At 40.9% G+C, this 18,769-nt stretch overlaps 1 protein-coding gene across 2 annotated transcripts in view; it reads left to right on the top strand.

Moving 5' to 3' along the window:
• Positions 1-9,852, top strand: part of LOC104520495 (ADP-ribosylation factor-like protein 8A) — an 18,229-nt gene extending 8,377 nt beyond the window's left edge. Inside the window, exons 2-6 of one of the 2 annotated variants that reach the window (XM_010162200.1) lie at positions 425-498; positions 846-939; positions 3,087-3,154; positions 6,617-6,687; positions 9,469-9,852. In XM_010162200.1, coding sequence (XP_010160502.1) covers positions 425-498; positions 846-939; positions 3,087-3,154; positions 6,617-6,687; positions 9,469-9,518 — 357 coding nt within the window. In that variant the 3' untranslated portion in view covers positions 9,519-9,852. The remainder of the gene's footprint in view (positions 1-424; positions 499-845; positions 940-3,086; positions 3,155-6,616; positions 6,688-9,468) is intronic. The other variant, XM_029083544.1, reaches the window with a different exon arrangement.
• Positions 9,853-18,769: the final 8,917 nt, after the last annotated feature.

Here is an 18,769-nt window from a genome sequence, read left to right as displayed (position 1 = left end):
GCTGAAGGCCTTATACATTCTTAACTCAGGTCTCCCTAGCCCCATAAAAAATGCAACTTCATAACTTTTTTCATCCTATGATGCTATTCTTTCTGGGTTGTAGGCTGTGTATTTGCAGAATTTACTTTGCTATCTAATTAAGACTTTTCTTGCAGCCAGTGGCAAACGGTAGAGTTCTCCAAATGGATATTTGGAGCTGCTAAGGTTACAGGGCTGACTTGTCCTTTGAATGTGCCTGTCCCCCTCCATTGACTGGAAGGGGCTGAGAAGACCAGTCTCTTTGGGGAAGGTCGCTTAAAAAACTGCCTACATTAAGGCATTATCAATACAACCTGCATGCCGCATGCACAACCTTTTCTGTTCTGTTCTGTTAGTACAGTGTAGTTCAAAAAACCTGAGATTGGGGTGTTCTTACCTTTTCCAGGTATGGGACATTGGAGGGCAGCCAAGGTTTCGAAGCATGTGGGAGCGTTATTGCAGAGGAGTCAATGCAGTTGTGTAAGTTTTCTTGTGTATGCCAATAGAAAATGTGTTTTAAAATATATGTTACTAATCCAGATATGACCTGTCCACCTCAATCACATAAGAAGACCCAATATGATAAAAGTAGCGTGTTTTATGCATCCAGCAACTCAGGTGTAGAAGTAATCGCATGTTACAGGCCATTTTTTCTCCACAGCCTCTATTTAATTCTGTATCTTCCTTTATTAATAACTGCAGGGCTTATACAACTCAAGACTGTTTCATTGCTGTTGTCAATGCGAACACATTTGTCGCATTTCAGATGTTTTAATGCAACTTTCTGCAATGGACAATACCATAAATAACTGTATTCCTATTGGCAGTTACATGGTGGATGCAGCGGACTTAGAAAAAGTAGAAGCTTCAAAGAATGAGCTGCACAGTTTGATAGATAAGCCGCAATTGCATGGAATTCCAGTGAGTATTTTGATTATTATTCTTACCTGAATGGAGACAGTGTAGCCTAAATTCTCATGAATTGGTTCCTCTGGTTCCTCTTGAAAATACTAACTTAAATATGATGCAGCCTTGAGCGCTTTTACAAAACTTATTGTGGAATTTTTTCAGAGGACTCAGCATCTTACCACTGCTGTAATGTGTTTGTACATTTTCTAGTCTAAAGGTCAGGATAGATTTGGAAAAAATGCATTTTCACATGTAGCATTATCAGACAGTAACTATTTCGAGTCAGTCCCCTTGTTGTCTGGGTTTGAACCAGTGATCCAGATGTGTTTCTGGCAGTATCTTAAGGCATGCAAGATTTGTCTTTCTGAAGATTGACAGAAACTAACATCACATAGTATCTTCTGCTTCCAGAGATTGTGAAGGAGCTTGACTTTTTCTGTCCCCTGACTTTTTCTTGACTTTTTAGTTTTTCAAACTAGACTGTATGGAAAAATGCAAATACACATCCATTCTCCATTAGGAAGTGTTAAAGAATAGTATTCTGCTGAAATTCTAGCAGAGGAGTTATGGAGGTGGAGACTAATGTTGTTTAATTAAATATAATCTACCAATTTAGAGCTAGTAGGAATCAATCAGGCTGGCATTGATATTTGATGCTGACATCACCAAGCAGGAGTTCATGCCTTTGATTGCAAGAACGAAAACAATGGTACACGCAAATTAAAAGAAGTTGCTCACAACTTGATGGCTCTTGCTTGGCCCCTTTTTTGTTAGCAAATACTTGGACACTTGGCCAGTTCAAGCAATCAGAGTAATCTGAGGATGAGTAGACAGACAGCCAACATGAAATCATTGTGAGAATAAAGTTCTTACACATCCATTCTCAAAGGAGAATTTTTCAAGTGACTCCATCTTTTTTATAAGGGTTGCTATTATTGTTGCGGTGTTTTATATTAAGTATACATTGAACAAATCCTTAAGAAATCTACAGTCATGCTGTTCATGGCAAGTGACTTTGTCCTTTTGTACTGTCTTTATATCCTGTTTTACTTTGCGCTTTTCCTTCCTGAAATGATAGATCTCTCATATCTTCAGAAGTATTTAATTAAGTTCCTTTCCTTTTATATGATATCACATTCCAATTGCCCAGCCTGACCAGCAGAGTAATTTCCGAGGTGCAGTAATGTATTTTTTACTTATTTTTATTTCATAGGTAGTAACTAGTATTGAACTTCTTCATTTTATTGTACTCAGGCTTTGGCATTATAGATTTTAAGGTAGCTTTATTAATCTGAGGCTCCAAGTAATGAGTTTTAATGTGTTCCGGATTCCTGGGAAATAAAGAGGCAATCTTGACTCAGAATTGTAATGCATCTGGAAAACAATAATGCAGTCGTAATTAGAAAATCCTTCCATTGTTTGCTTTATTTCAGAATGTATTCAGCCCATTCATCTGACCTTAACTTATGCTTGAAGCCTCAAGTATTGCGTAGGAACTCTTAAGTTGCAGCATCTCTTCAGTAAATTTTTTTTATTTCTCAGACTTAGCCCTTAACAGCTGCCCTTCTGATTTCTACCATGGATGCACAAAGGGGAGGAAGAGGAATCAGTCATTTGGCTGGTGCTTGGGTGATACATGGTTTGGATGCCTAGCTGTTTAGTTTTTTAGTGTTAAGAAGGAGGGGAGCAAAACTGTAGGGAGAATCACGTCTCTAAGACCCAGCCTCTACTTCTGAGGCCCTACTTTCAATTGATATTAGTCTGGTCCTGTGGATTGAATGTCCGTTGGTGGCTTGAGTGCACCTGGTGCATGCTCTCCTCCAGGTTTAGTTGCATGCAGAAGGAATCCACTTAGTGCAATCTGACACCATTCCATAATGTCATCTGGAATGGAGAGATTCACTTCCAGAGGAGACTTCTGATACTGATATACCCAGAAATAATTGGATCAAATTTTCAGAGGATGTGCGTCCAGCATCTGACCCTGGCTAGGGGGGAGATTTCCATGATGTTCCCACAGTCGGTCATTTTGAATATGTCTGCTGTTGCATACGAAATACTTGGCTGTAAGATCCAAAATAATGCCAACAAATGGTAGAAGACAAAAATATACTCTTATTGTTCCTGGACTTAACATGAATATGAATGATTTATTTCAGGTGTTAGTCCTTGGAAATAAAAGAGACCTCCCAGGTGCACTGGATGAAAAGCAGTTAATTGAGAAATTGTAAGTAGCTGACCTGTGTAAAAAGCTGAAACACTGTGAAATTCAATATGTAAGAGAAAATTGTTGGTAGTCTATTTGTCGGTAACCAGCTATAACAGATTCCATTTTAGATTCTCAGATACTCCACTTTGAGCTCTGCTGACAGTTGAAATAGCAATATAGACTGATAACTGACTGCAGTAGATTTGAACCTCTCTTGAATATTGTTTCGGTTGTATAAAGTTGTTTCAGATAATCCTGTTTTCCCATCACTGAAGATCCAACTGCTATAGATAGTAACAGGCTCACTTACGCTTTTCAGAGTACACTGTAGTGGCAGTTTAATGCTCGAATGGCATTAGAGCAGAACCATTTTGAACTACTGTCTGTAAATTTAAGCAATTCAAATATTTCTGGCATGTATCCAAAGCATATACTTATGGATTACTGAAACTAACTGAAATTGATATATTGTAAAGGTAATTTTAAAGAAAATAAACAATTTTGTAAAAATGGCCAGTATAGCAATAATTTTACAGAATAGAATTCTGTATCTTAAATCACGTATTTTTAATCACTAAAGTGGAAGTGAAGTGAAGTGAGGTTTCAGTATAGAGGGATGGTCCAAAGGCTAGGTAACTAAACTGGGGCTTAGTAAACACAGAATTAGAGAATAGCTGAGGTTGGGATAGACCTCTGGAGGTCATCTTATCCACCCACTTGCTGAAGCAGAGCCACCTAGAGCTGATTGCCTTGGACCCTGTCCAGATGGCTTTTGAATATCTCCAAGGATAGATACTCCGCAACCTCTCTGGGCAACCTGTGCTAGTGCTCGGTCACCCTCACAGGTAAAAAGTGTTTCTTTATGTTCAGAGGGAGCCTCCCATGTTTCAGTTTGTGCCCATTGCATCTTGTCCTGTCACTAGGCTCAGTCTTCTTTACAGCCTCCCTTCAGGTATTTGTACACGTTAATAAGATCTCCTCTGAGCCTTTACTTTTCTAGGCTAAACAGTCCCAGCTCTCAGCCTTTCCTCATATGTGAAATACTCCAGTCTGTTAATCATTCTAGTGGCTCTTCACTGAACTCTCTCCAGTAGCTCTGCATCCCTCTTGTACTGGAGAGCCTGGAACTGGACACAGCACTCCAGAAATGGCCTCACCAGGGCGGAGTAGAGGTGAAGCATTGTCCCTCTTGTACTGGAGAGCCTGGAACTGGACTCAGCACTCCAGAAATGGCCTCACCAGGGGAAGGTGGGCCATTCCCCTCACTGAGTAGAGGGGAAGCATCACCTCCCTTGGCTGGCTGGCAACACTCTTCCTAAGGCAGCCCAGGATACCATTAGACTTTTTTGCCACATCGCTAGATCATGTTCAATTTGGTGTCCACGAGGGCCCCCAGGTCCTTTTCTGCAAAGCTGATTTCCCAGACACTCAGCCTCCAGCATGTACTGGTGATCCTCCCCAAGGGCAGGACTTTGCACTTCACTGTGTTGAACTGTGTGAGGTTTCTGTCAGCCCATTTCTCTAGCCTGTGGAGATCCTTCTGGATGGCAGCACAACCCTCTGGTGTATCAGCCACTCCTTCCAATTTTGTGTCATCAATGAACATGCTGAGGATACGCTCTGCCCGATCATCCGGATAATTGATGAAGATGTTAAACAGGATTGGAGCCAGTATTGATCCCTGGGTTACACTGCTAGTTACTGGCCTCCCACTAGCCTTCGTGCCACTGATCGTTTAATTAGTTTTCAGTCCACATCACTGTCTGCTCATCAGCTCATACTTCTTCAACTCGTCTATGAAGATACGGTAGAAAGTGTAAACAACCTTACTGAAGTCAAGGTATGCAATATCTGCTGCTGTAATTTTCATTGTAGGAGGTTATCAAGTTGGTCAAGCATGATTTTCCCTTTGTGAATCCATGCTGACTATTGATCACCTTCTTGTCCATCATGTACATGGAAATGGTTTCCAGGATTAGTCTCCATCACCTTCCTAGGGATCAAGGTGAAGCTGACCATCGTGTAGTTCCCTGGGTCCTCCTTCCTGCTCTTTCTGAAGAGAAGAGTGACATTTGCTTTCCTCCACTCTTCAGACAACTCTCCTAATCGCCATGATCATTCAAAGGTTATGGAGTGTGGCCTCACAATGACAGCAGCCAGCTCTCTCATCACTCATAGGTGCATCCCATCAGGGGCCATGGAATTTTCTGTGTCTAGTTTGCTTATGTATTCCCTGACCTGATCCTCTTCCATCAAGGGTACAACTTCCTTGCTCCAGACTTTCCCCCAGTCTCTGGGATTCCTGAAGGCTAACCTTGCTTGTAAAGATGGAGGCAAAGGTGGCATTGAGTATTTCTGCCTTCTCCATGCCCTGTGTAACCTGGTCCCCTGTCTCATTGAGCAATGGGCCCACATTTTCCCTTGTCTTCCATTTGTCACTTACATACTTATAGAAGCCCTTCTTCTTACATCCATCATGAAGCTCAATTTCATTTGGGCTTTGACTGTGTCTCTACATGCTTGGACAGTGTTTCCTCCCAGGTTACCTGTCTCTGCTTCCACCTTCTGTATGCTTCCTTTTTGTGACTGGGTTTTGCCAGGAGCTCATCATTCATCCACTTACACCTCCTAGCTTTTTTTCCAGACTTGTTAGGATAGGCTGTTCTTGAGCTTGGAGATGATCCTTGAATATTAATTAGCTTTCTTGGGCCCTTCTTTGCTACAAGGACTTATCCCATGGGACTCTTGAAAGCAGATCCCTGAAGGGGCCAGGTCTGCTCTCTTGAAGTCCAGAGGGGTCACTATTTAGTTCTCTTCTTTATTGCAGTCTCTTGTGTGAACTCAAGAGACTGTCTTTCTTGGTGCCTCTACTCCCCATCTGCTGCAGGAAGATAATCTGTTTCCTGCTTGCCTGTGTGCTCAGAAACTCTGAGGGGGATAGAGAAATTCCCAGAAAGAAACCGAAGTTACTTAAGAGCCAGTTTCTTCCTAGATGTAGAGGCGTCCTTTCAGTAGGAATCAGATCTGATATATTTAAGTACGATAGAATAAAAATCCTAAAGATTAATGGTGTGATAATTTGAGTACTGTTATTTGATTTTAAGAGTTATTAGAGATAAAAACTCTGAATTCTAAGTGCAAAGACTGAAAGGTGAATGCTAAGACCTGGTAATGTTACTTGGTTGCCACTACAAAATATTATTTTCAGCTCATGGATTTCTATGTGTCCTCGTTTTTATTATTCACTATTACACTGACTTAATGAGAAATTTGATTTTTTGTGAAATACTTTATAACCTTTTGATCTTTATAATTTAAGAAAATTGGGGGGTTTTGTGTGCAGTAGCATATTTTAAAAATTTAATATCTGATAGAATTGAACCCACTAAGTAAAAAGCAGAAACCAGGTAATTTAATGGAAATTTTTGTTGTCAGTTTTTGTGGAGTTGTAACACTACTTTTTTTTTTTTTTTTCTTTAGAAACCTTTCAGCTATTCAAGACAGAGAAATCTGTTGCTATTCGATTTCCTGTAAAGAGAAGGATAACATTGGTAAGCTTCTTTTTCTTAGATCATCATCAGTGTATACTTTGGATCAGATGTTAAAAATGTTAATGTGATTTGAATATCTAACTCTAATATGTAACTGAAAATTTCAATTTACTTTGAAAGATTTTGTTGCAAATAGTGCATGCAATTGTATTTGTTTTAATATAGAATTATGTATAATTTAAAAGTCACTCGTAGAATTATTTTGTTCCATGAGAAGTTAAGGAATTAATTTGACAGGGGCCTTGGAAAAGTATATTTAAAACTCAAAGCAATTGAATCCCTCACAAAAACCGTGTTCCTTCTGGGAAAAATAGTAACTGGATAGGAAGGCCTTCCAATTGTTAGGTTATACCTAAATAAAAAATTGTGTTTTGCTCCATACATTATTTTACTTTGTAAGCAGACCTTAGGTGCCTGTGACTGTATGGCAGTGTTCCTCAGACTGAGGGACTAGTGCTTTTGTCCTACTGGAGATGTACAGAGTGTATCCTGAAGTTGTATAAAAGCCCCATGAAATTGTCTCCCATCTGCCATTGCTTTTTGCTCTTTCCTCTCTCTCCCTCCTTTCTTCCCTTTTTCTGTCCCTTTGCTCTGTGATGTTCTCCCCTTCCCTTCCCTCCCCTCAGCAAGGCAGTAAAAAAAAGTGAAGCACAGGCTGAGCCAGCATCAGGAGTTGCCTGGGGCATGCTGCCTCTGCGCCACGCTTCTTCCCTGCATGCTGCTAGGACAAGTGGTGCTGGATGGGAGGGATACAGCCAGGGTAGATATTTATAGTTGCTTTTTGAGGAAGCCAGACTCTTCAGAAGAGCTAGGCAGCTCTGTAGGGCTCAGCTGAATGAGAGATGGTGGGAGTGGGAATGGGGAGAAAGCTGCTTTCTCCAGCAGAACGGGAAATTTCCATCCTAGGCAGAGAGGACCAGGTAGTGGAGGTGATGAGGAGACTATGGCATGACACCTAGGCTTCAGGAGGCTGCAGATGTCATCTGTGTGTAGGGACATGTTAGGCAGTGAGAGCTTCTTTTGGAAATGTTGTATAGCATTTAGGTACATTGGTTTCAAGGAGGCCAGACCCAGGTTTGCTGCAGCTTGGGGTGTAACATTTATCTCTGAGTGAGGGAAATACACAGAATATGCTGTTACACTGGGAAAGATTAGACTTCGGGGTAGAAGGACTGAGGAAGACAACATAGTCAGGATTATCTGCATAGATGAAGGGCAGTGAAGGTGATTGATGTTTTAGAAATGCAGTGCTTGATCCTCATCAAATTGGCAAGGCTGCAGTGGAGAATCTCAAAAGTGGTATTGTGACTAGAAGCTCGTAAAACCAGCTTAATGTCTGAAAGGATCCTGAAGAAAATAGATTCTGATTCTGGTTCATTTATATGGATAGCCTGGAGGCAAAAAGCATGCAGAAAAAGCATGCTAAGACTTGCAAATGGGAAGATAATTAAAAGAGTGATCTCTAATGCAGACCCGTTTAGATCACTTACTTGGGGAAGTCCTGGGACTAGTGATGAAAAAGACTCAAATCCTCCCTGAGAATCAGTCAAGTATCTTCCAGTGTAACATTGTGCCTAGAAAGTGTAACCTGGTTCCTGAATAGTTTGCCCAAAGAAATAAAAAAGGGGAGCAGAGTCTGTATATCACTTGTGTTTGGAACTCTGTGCACGTTACTGGAGCCCTGTGTGCCGTATTTTGAGCAAGACCTTGAGAAACTGAAAAGAGGTTGGGCAAGAACCTAGGGAGGTCAAAGGACTGGAAAACATAATTTATAATGAAAAATTATAATGAGAATATATTTAGCTTATTAAAGTGATGAAACTACTAGGCTGTTAAGGAGAAGACTGGGAGCTGTCTTCTTCCTCTGCATTTTTGATTGATGTCAATGCAGCTGAATGAGATTATAGTCATTTTTCAGTACAAACTGCAGCCTAGCTAACTGGTCTTATCAGGAGGTGTAAGGTGTGAGGCTGCCAGTTTCTGTGTCCCGAGAGAATGTGAAAGATTAGTATGTGGTTATTAGCTTTGTGTTAGATGCCATGGGATGCTTTTGTCTACAGTCTCGGTGCCACAGCTGGTCTGCCAGGATATTCATGGAGTGCTGTCTTAAACTTAGATGTGGCAACAAATTCAAATTTGAGGAGTTGTTGCCCCCTGACAACCTTTCTACCTTACTGACAGATGTTATTGCCTTGAGGCAAAAACATCTAATCTGCTCATGAATCAGTTTGTGAACTGCTCCAGTTTTCAGCCCAATGCGTTAGATTGTATCAGGAGGGGTACCAATTTCAGCTATCAAATTTTAGTTTAGTGTTGCATGTCTTTCAGAGACCTTGGACTCCTACAGCCTGCCTAAATGGCTTCTTAATGCTTTGTCAGGTGTTTGCCCTTCTCTTTCCTTCTGGTTCTACATTTCTGCCTTTGTTCTCACTCTGCATTTCATCCCAGTCTGGATTTTACAGTTCATTTTATGGTCATCTTAAATCTTTGCTTTTCCAACAGTTCTTCATGCGTGGCTTAGAGAATTTGATGTTAGTCATCATATTTCAAGAATACAAAATGCACATAATGTCAAAACAAACAAAAAAAAAAACAGGGAAAAAGCCCACTTGGAGTCTTAAGGACTGAATTTTTGATTAGGTGTGAATGAGAACCTGTGATTTCTGTGTTTTGTTTGTTTGGGATTTTTTTACTTTTATTAACTTGCTGGTGTTCTGTTGTCCCTTTACACTCAGCAAACAGCCTGTTGAGTTTTTAATTTTGTTTTATCTGTCCTGGCAGACATAACATTACAATGGCTTATTCAGCACTCCAAATCAAGACACTGTTGAAGAAAACTTTCACTGAAGATAACTCTTCCCCAATCACTTTGACTCCTCTCTATACAAGTAAAAAGATAAAGAATGCAACTGCATACTACCAGGACTCACTTTGATCATATTTGTTAACAGAAGTAAAACTGAGTTATAGCTTGTCTCTCTATCTTGGTTCTTTTTTAAAAATCCCAGTACCTGTCTGCCTAGGTGAAATTCCTGAACGCCTTAATACAAGACTGAAAGACATCAATACTTTTTTGGGCTGAAATGTTTGAGTTAATGCATGTGAATTGTCAAATACTTAGTAATTTTTTTCTAATTTGAAACTGAATAAACTGCACAGTGGAAACAGGTATGACTGGTTTTTTTTGAACATATATAATTTTTCATACAGATCATTTTCTCTGCAAACATCTATAGTTAATTATCAATAAACTTATTTGAACAAAATGCTGTTAATCACAACACTTCCAAATACTCTGATTGGTGAGAAGTCATTTCCAAAGTAATGTATCTGTAGTTGTCTAGTTTTTCCAGTCACTAATGTAAATGATTCATATGAATATTCTTTGGGAATTCAAAAATAAAAGAAATTCTAGACAATCCTGTACTCCTCTGCTGGGAGAGGAAAGAGTCTGGCATTACAGTGGATGTTTTTCTCTCTTAAACAGAGAGGGAAATAACAGAGAGAGAGAGAGCACATGAAAGCATGTGCATCATTTCTGACATTATTACCCCCAAAATTCATGGATTTCCTAAGCATTTTTACTGTGAATGAAATAATTTTCACAGCGCTTCTGGATTACTCCTTCCATTCCTGAACCGTCAGAATTTTCACGTATACAGCCTAACATGGCTGAGTTCTGCAGTAGGATTATTTCTTTTGAGAGAGATTAAAGGAGAAACTCACTTTTTGAATTTGGATGCATTGCTAACATCATACAGATTTCTGCTTCCGAGTGCTCCACTTAGAAGCAAGATGGAAAGTTCATGTCAAGTAATAGTAGATAGGCTTAAAACCTACGCAAGGTAGATGTCAGTGGCCAAGTGTTTCAAGGACACTTGCAGATCTAGGAGGGAGTTGTTCAGGGATGCTGGTCTAAACCTGCGGTAAATGAACTGATTGCTATAGTATTAAAAAGATTATAAGTAGTTTATGCAGTTCTTGCAATTCAGTACGTGAACTATAAAAATAGCAACTTTTTTTTCCGGTCTCTTTCAGGATGCTTTTCAGCTAGTGGCTCTGATAAGCTGCTTAAAACATGCTGAACAGGCTTGTTAAAGTACGAGCATGATAGTCAGGTTATAGCACTTGTTCGTGAATGTTTGCAGAAATCTGGCCAGAGGGGCTGTTTTTTCTGTGGTGACATGAAAATAATTTCACTATGTGTTAAGTGCTGAGTGCTCAGTAAATAAGTAAATAGATGTCCGGAAATGGAATGTTGGAAATGACCTTCCAAAATCTGACATGTAATCCACCTAGTGACATTTTGTATGTTGAAAAACCAGTATTAGATGGCTAAGGTGATTAATTTTGAACACAGTTGGTGCTCATGGACTTTTGAAGTAGTAGAGCCATTTTAAAAGGCATTGGAATTGCAGTCATTATGCAGAGAACACAAGAGAAGAGCCACCTGTACCAGTGGTCTCGATATCTTTCCTGTAGTTGTGCTTTTTGGTTGTAATGCCTCATCCTTCCAACCTACTATCGTGGCATGCAAGGTCATGCTTCTGGCATAGGAGCTCCGTAGCAAATCTTGCTGCATCACTCCTTAATCCAAACCTCTCTTGCCCTTTGCTGCAGGTGGTTTGTGGAGGTGGATGCAACCTTTCTGCAGGCTGGTTGGAACCAGACAGTTTTCCAAGGCACTACTGGTGAGAAAAGCAGTGCTGGCTCCTGTCCTTCCTGTGCTTTGCTCAATGTAGTATTTCCTCGGGAGGTGACCAAAGAAGTTAACTTCCTGTATGTGGTATACACATCACCAAGTACCACTGCAAGCTAAAGACAACCTGTGGAGGGAGGAGGTTAGGTTCCGGGTTGGCCGAATGAATCTCTGTGAATGAAAGTTGAGAATGAGCAAATTTTTATTAAAATCATCCCATTACACAACATATGCTTGGTTTTTTTTCTTCTTTTCTCCTCCTGTGTGACCTTGTATCCAAACCTAAGGCAACTCGGCACAGGCGCTGGCCTCGCTGTGCCCGTTTGAAACAGCCTGTCTTGTTTTTCAACAACTTGCCTTCAGGTAGTTTTTCAAAATGGGCTTAGCTCAAGATGAGTGTTTACTGTCACACTCAATAGATTTCTGGGAAACATGAATTGTAGCTGACTGACAACTCTGGCTTCTTATTTCTGAGACCGCATATGGCTATGAAGTGTTGGTATAGAGATCTAGACCACCGGAGAGAGTATTGCAGCAATGTTATTTGGAGAGGTCACAGACTTTTCTCTGGAGAGCAGCTTCTGTGCAGGGAGAGTCCCCTTGCTCAGACAGCAATATATAGTGCAGTGCCCTGCATGGATCCACATTAGATGTGTTTCAGAAGCAGGGAGGGCGTGGACATAACGTGGAGTGACCACAGTGTGATTGCTTTGGGGTTCTCAGCACTCCTGAGAAGCTGACTGCAAGATAGGGCACCAAAGGCTGCTGTTCTGCTTTGGCTTTGTTGGGAGGTGGCAAGTGCCATGGTGTGCTCAGTGGTCCTGATCCCAAGGCATGTGTGATGGTGATAATCTCGCCTACATGCACAACATCCTCCAGGCTATGGGAAGAGAGCAGTGTTGGGAGATACGGACAGTTGAGGAACTAAGACTAACCTTCAGTTAGTTAGCACAGCTTGTAACTCCAGACTCACAACATCAAGAGCCCTAAAATAACATGAGTGCAACAGTGATACAGACATGATTCCCTTCCATTTTTCCCTCTCCAAGCATTAACAGCTTGACTGTCACCCAGGGCTTTACAGAACCCTCAGGTGCCAACCATCTGGTTTACTTGCAGCGCATTTTATTTATTATTATTTTTTCCTGCTAGCAATGTAATTTTGCCCGTATTTCTTTTCCATTTGCATTATGTGTTGTAGAAAGCACATAAAATTTTAGTTAAATGATATTAAAAAAAACCAAATCAAAGTCAAGTTTTTTATCAAATGCACTATAAAACTTTTATTGCAGAGAGCAGTGACACATATATAATTTGTTCCTGAATAAGCTATTTTGTAGAACACTGGTACGTCACCTGAGCAGCATACTGAGTTGAATGCCTCTGTTCTGTGATTTAGGACAGGGTGTATGTACCGGCTGTCATGAGACTTTTGAGCAGGGCAATGGAATATATACAAGAATTGTGTGTAGTGACACCAAAATTTTAAAGCTTGTGAAACAGGACAGACTGTACCCTTCTGTCTTCTGCCTCTTGCTGTGGCCCGTACTGATCTGTAGCATGCACACTGTGATCCTGCAAGGGCCTGCATAACAAACTGCCTAGCTCAGGCCATAATGTCATGGTTTAAAAGCATGTAAGGGAGGTGGGATATGGATAAAGGGCTGGCTTCTGGCCATTAGTTTTCTGCACCATGTTTACCAGGCCAGTCCATGCCTTGGAGTTAATATGTGGCAGTCTATATAGTATGTCTGTGCAGCACTTCTTCCTATGGATTTGTCTTAAGGCAAGTGCCTTCAAAGAGCAGGACCCGTTTATACTTTTCCCTTCAAAGATCCTGGGGTACACGGACAGGAGCCATGGAGTGCCTGCAAACCTGGTCTAGAGCCAGAGGTCATCAGCATGGAGTGATGCTGGGCACGTTATGGAAAGTAAAGAAATGTAAGGAGAAATGTCCTTACATCCTCTTTACTCATGAGGAAGGATGGTTTTAAGATCTGTGGGACAAGGAATGAGAACAACATCATGTATCATCAAATGTGGTATGATCAAATTTTATTCCTGGCAATGGACAGTGTTGCATTGTGGTCCAAATCAAATTATTTATGTCATCATGCAGTCAGGCTAGAGGCATAGACCAACCATCACTGGTAAACCAACCTAGTATTCCAGGTTCTCAGAGGCTATGTTTATCTAAAAGTCACAAGGACATGGTGGAACAACTTTCTTCCTCCACTGCAGAAGACACTGAAATGGGACATCTGTGAGGAGTCGCACACTGATCCCTGAGCACAGACACAAGGTCTCCATGAGAGATGGAGTCTCTCACGGACTCCATGACAGACTGCAGTCTTTCAAGTCTGCACAGACTAGATGCTGTCCTGTTTTCAGCTTTCAGCAGAAGCCTTTCTAGATTACTTGTGACCTACTGGCAATGGCGTTACCCTCAAAAATACTGAGGTCTACCTTTTCTCTGCCTTTTCCAAGACAGCCATGTTCTCTTTCAACTCAGGCAAATGACCTCATATTGACTGTCCTGGCTTTAACCCTGGTTCAGTAGCTGTTTGCAGCACTAGCAGGGTCTAGCACATTTCAAATGGCTTGGCTTGTGTGAGAGTCCGATTCAGACTTAGTCATTCCAAGGGAGATCTGGGGAGGTCTAGGACTCATTTTTGAGTGTTTTTTGCACAAAATGAACAGTCTGTTCTGCTGTTCCCAGTCTCTCTGCACTTAACTGGCAAAATGGGCATAGTCCATAGAGTCTTCTCAGTGCTAAAGTCACCCTGAAAGAAAATATCCCATTTCTTGAGGGCACTCTGTCTTCATTGTGGCATCACATGCAGGATCACAAGAAGGAAAGGGAGTTTGGAACTGGGCTAACAAGGAATACTGAAGAGGAAATGCTGTCCAAGTGGTATGGATATGTGAGAAAAAAGAGCTTGTGGTATACCATCAGAGACAGTCCCTTCACCACTCCGGTTCTGCCCAGACTATTGATGGGCCTCATGCCATGGCCTGCAGCATTTTTGCTGTCTCCTAGAAAGTGAGCGTTGTACTGGAAAGGTCGTTACATGAACATTTTGCACATACATCTACCATGGAAGAATGTGAAGAATGGGCAGGCAACAGATCCTGTTTTAGTGGCACTGTTCTCTCACAGCAATCTCAAAATGGATAAACAAGAGTAATATAGCTGACCCATGGCATAACGATTATGGATGTTCTCAGCCTAAATACAGGGCACTTCTTTGTCTTCTTTGCCTTGGTCAGCTCAGTTTTTTAGCGAGAAGATACATTCCAAGAGCCATCCATGCAATACGAGCATTTGCAAGCTGAGTAGCTAAATGTTTCTTGGATAGTGGACTTTCCATGGAGGAAGACTCATAAATCAGCCTGGGGATATGGATAAGCCCAATGGGAGGTAGGTGCAAGGCAGCAGGCTGAATGTTCGAGGTGGAGAGGTCCCTTATGCTGGCTCCCATCCCCTGAGTTCCTCTAGAAGTTATATGAAGCCATCCCCTAATGACCCAAACTGCTCTGCTTTTGGTTTCTGATGTGGTCTGAAGTAGACAGCACTTGGACTGAAAATGGAGCAGTTCTGTGGGGGCTGTTCATGGTCATGGTCTCTGTAGTCAGTGCCCAGCATGTCAGCAACTTTGGCCTGAAGGAGAACAGTGGGAGCAGGGTGGAAAGAGCAGACTTAGAGCCAGGGCAAAGCCCAGGAGGAGGCAATGGCATCACCTGTGTGCTGTGTAGTGTCCAAACCCCCCCTACTTTTCTCTACTTATATGATTGTGTCTTCTATGCCAACTGGCTCTGGCAAGTGCTGCCTCTCTTGCCTTCCCAGGTGTGACTGCTGAGCAGGTCTCTGCTGGTCGGTGGGAAAGAGAAGAAGACTGCTGCCATCACAGCTGTATGACAGCTAAGAGGATTGAGGCCACCAGCCCTTCAAGGCTCAATGCTGCTGAGGCTTGCAGGTCTGCTGGCTTAAAAAGGCAAAAGGACAGGAGATGTGCAGCTCTTGGCAGCCATCTGTGGGTCTCAGCTCTTCACTGGGGAGGGAGAGAGGGAGCAGGATGAGGAAGGCTGTTGCCCTTCTGCTGTTGAGGGGTGAACTGTGGCCTTGGTCGCTGTGGGTGAGGCTGTGTTGGCATAAGCATTTGAATTTGCATTGAAAAAAAGAAACAAAAACCATTCAGAAGGGGTAGCTGCCTCTGCATAGATTTTCCCAGTGGCTCGCCAAGGCCATGGTAGCATGGACAAGGTCTGGGGCCTTGTAGCAATTCAGATATTTCTCTGGGCACCTAAGGCCGTGTTTGAGAACTGCTGCTCTGGATGATTCTCCTCTTCATGGGCTGTGCTGGGGTGTCCAACATGACCTGTGATGGAGTCAAGGCTCCACACTCCTGAGCTGAAGAAAAAGGGAGGTGATTTCTCTGTCATTTCTGAATACCTAATCCTTACTGCCAGAGAAAACTCATCCCTGGGGCTTAACAATAGGCATTTTGAAAATGCTTTTGTTTTTTGACTGAGTGGACCAGATTGCACCTAGTGCACGTAATTTTACTAAATGGTCCCAAAGGAGGGTAGCTCATCTGCCTTCCAGTTTCCAAAATTGAAACACTGTGATACACCTGTGTAGGCAGTATACTTTTTCATGAATAAGGTATTTACAGATAAGTGCACTTAAAGTAAGTGGGTTTGTTAAGCAGCATTGTCTGCCTCTTTGCTCACTGTTATCTACAGATTGCGTGGAAGGTGTTTCCACTGAAGTGGAAAACAAGTCAATACATTTCCCTAATCTGTCCTTCAGTGTAAAAGCAGCCACATTCACTGCTTGTATATAAAGTTATTTATCAATTAAAGGACAAGGAACACAAGATTGCAGCATGTCACTTGATTTTGGAGGCTGCATGGTACAACTAACTGAAGGTTAGACTTAGTTCCTCAACTGTCCATATCTCCCTCTCAAGGGCGAGGCAAATTAGGTTTTGAAGACTTGTATTTTACCTTTATTTTTTAACCTTTGACCCAAATCCACACACTAGATCTTGAGTCATGTGCACAACCCCAAACGCACATGCAGCTACTTTGATTTTATGTACATCCATATACTTTACATGTAGTTGTACATGCAGATAGCTAGTTGTCTAACAGCCTATTTGAATAAGGTAAAAATTAATCAGATTTTTTAGAAGGATAGGTCATCAGCCACAAGGAAGAAAGAGCCCAATGTGTCCTGTTTTCTGTAGAGATTAGTGCAGATTAACTGTAAGTATTTTTGCTGCACTCATGCTGTATGTAGGTCTGCAAGAGCTCCACAAAGAACCTATCAGGATGGTCCAGGTACATTTCAATATTTAGTATACACTGTGCCACAAAATTCATCTTCCAGATCAGATTAATTAAGAGATTGTGATATTACTCCACATCTGAAAGCCTTCAGTATGTGCCATCTTGGATCAAAGTCTTGTTCCTTGGAGGTCCAAAGCTCAGCTCCTAAACCATCACTCTACCCATTTCCATGGTGTTTGGTATGCAGCAGATGGAAGATACCTTGTGCATCCTGGGGCTTAATGTTAAGCTCAAGACTGCCATATTAAGACAACTTTCATGTTTCTACAACCTCAGCTGTAGAAAACTACACCAGTTTGCTGGAAGAGCTCCTGAGGAGTGGAGAAATGACTTGATCAAAAAGTAAGTTTTACTTGCTATACAAAACTGCATCATCCTTTGGAAAGGTGAATTATTGGCACTGTAAAGCAAGTCTGCTGTGAAATGAAATGGTAAATAATACGTTTTTAGTATGAACTACTCAGGAGAGCTGTTTTCTATTTCCAGGAGCTGAGAGTTTGATTTTGTTAGTTTTGCTTGTAAGGAAGCCAGATATTCCAGGCAGTGAGCCTTTTAACATTTTTATTACCTGAGGTCTTCCCTCTTTGACTCTACACAGTCTTCCTTGCACTCTGAGATTTTCTCAGTGTTTGTGGCCCAACCTGTATTGAACTTCTGAAACCTTATGAATTAACATCACTAATTAACCAGGACATTTGGGGATACTTTATAGTTAATATACTGATGCTTAAATATGTGCCTAACACCTAGAAATGTTTTGTGTTTTACCCACAACCATCAGGAAATGCTCATGAACTATTCCAGATATAGCTGCTCATATATACTAGGTCTATTTGTTGAGTAAACTAGGAATTAAAAGTCTCTTATCCATTCAGGCTAGGAAGTAGACAAGGCATAAGTTTTTTGTGCGTTGGAAAAATTAAATCACCTAACATATTCTTAACCTGCTTTAACTTCTCAAATTCTCTTAATTCTCATTTCTCCTATAACTAGAAAGTCCTAAAGCCATTTTTTATGCATTTGACAAAACACTATTATATGCTTCATTTCAATTACACAAAAATCAGAGCTGAATTGTCTGTAAGGGCAGGTAGAACTGTACCTTTAATGCTTCAAGAAAGTAATATTTAACGAAGACTACTCAGAAATACCTGTAGTGCTAGAATCAACCATTCTTTCTAAAAACACTTTGTTTTGGAAACACAGGAGTGGACAAAGAGCATGGAGTACATTGATGACTTACATTTTAAAGATACTGATAAACAGATTAGCGATTAATCCTATACACATTTGCAATTTCATTGCTTAAAATTTCCTTTGAGTTATTTGTTCAAAGTCAAATTGTAGTAAGATCATTAAAGCTCTTTTTGCCTTTATGTATTTATGATCATCATGAAATATTTTACAAGTGGCTTTCTTTATAGATCTCTCTGAAAAAGGAAAATTAAAGGAATTGGGGAACAAGGAAGGCTTTATTGAGGGGAGGGATTATCATTCAAAAGGATGTTGTTTTTCTAAGAATTTTCTTAGTGGTGTCTATTAGTTGTTTTTTATTGAGAAGAAAGTCAAATCTTTCACACAAATCTTTCTTTTCACAAATCTTTCTTTTCTTTTACATGTACCAAAAGAAAGTTCAAAGTTTTAGTTCAGCCTATGCTGAATTAAGCATAGTAGAGGGGAACACTAACAAAATAATGTTGCAGTATTTGAACTATCGGAAAACTGATTGCTAATTAAATCTGGCACAACTGTCAAAATAACCGTGCAGTACATTTGAGGAATGAGACTCAGAAGTCACATGTGAGAAGTCTGAGCGTGAGACTTTCTCAATTTACTGAAGCTTTAAACTAATAAATCAATGTCTTTAAAACAAGAGATGAAAGATGAGAGAACAGCAAGAGGCATTTTCATACTGTACAGAACAAAATGCATTGATGTAGTGGGTAGTTTTAATTACATTTAATTGTGGTACTTTAAGCTTTACCAGAGGATTTTTAATGGGCACAGTAAAATTTTTGCCATTGGTTT

This window comes from Antrostomus carolinensis, unplaced genomic scaffold (genome assembly GCF_000700745.2).
Source record: "Antrostomus carolinensis isolate BGI_N321 unplaced genomic scaffold, ASM70074v2 scaffold11302, whole genome shotgun sequence".
Classification (NCBI taxonomy): domain Eukaryota; kingdom Metazoa; phylum Chordata; class Aves; order Caprimulgiformes; family Caprimulgidae; genus Antrostomus; species Antrostomus carolinensis.
Note: the sequence above shows the minus strand (reverse complement) of the source record. Positions and strands in the feature narration are given on the sequence as shown.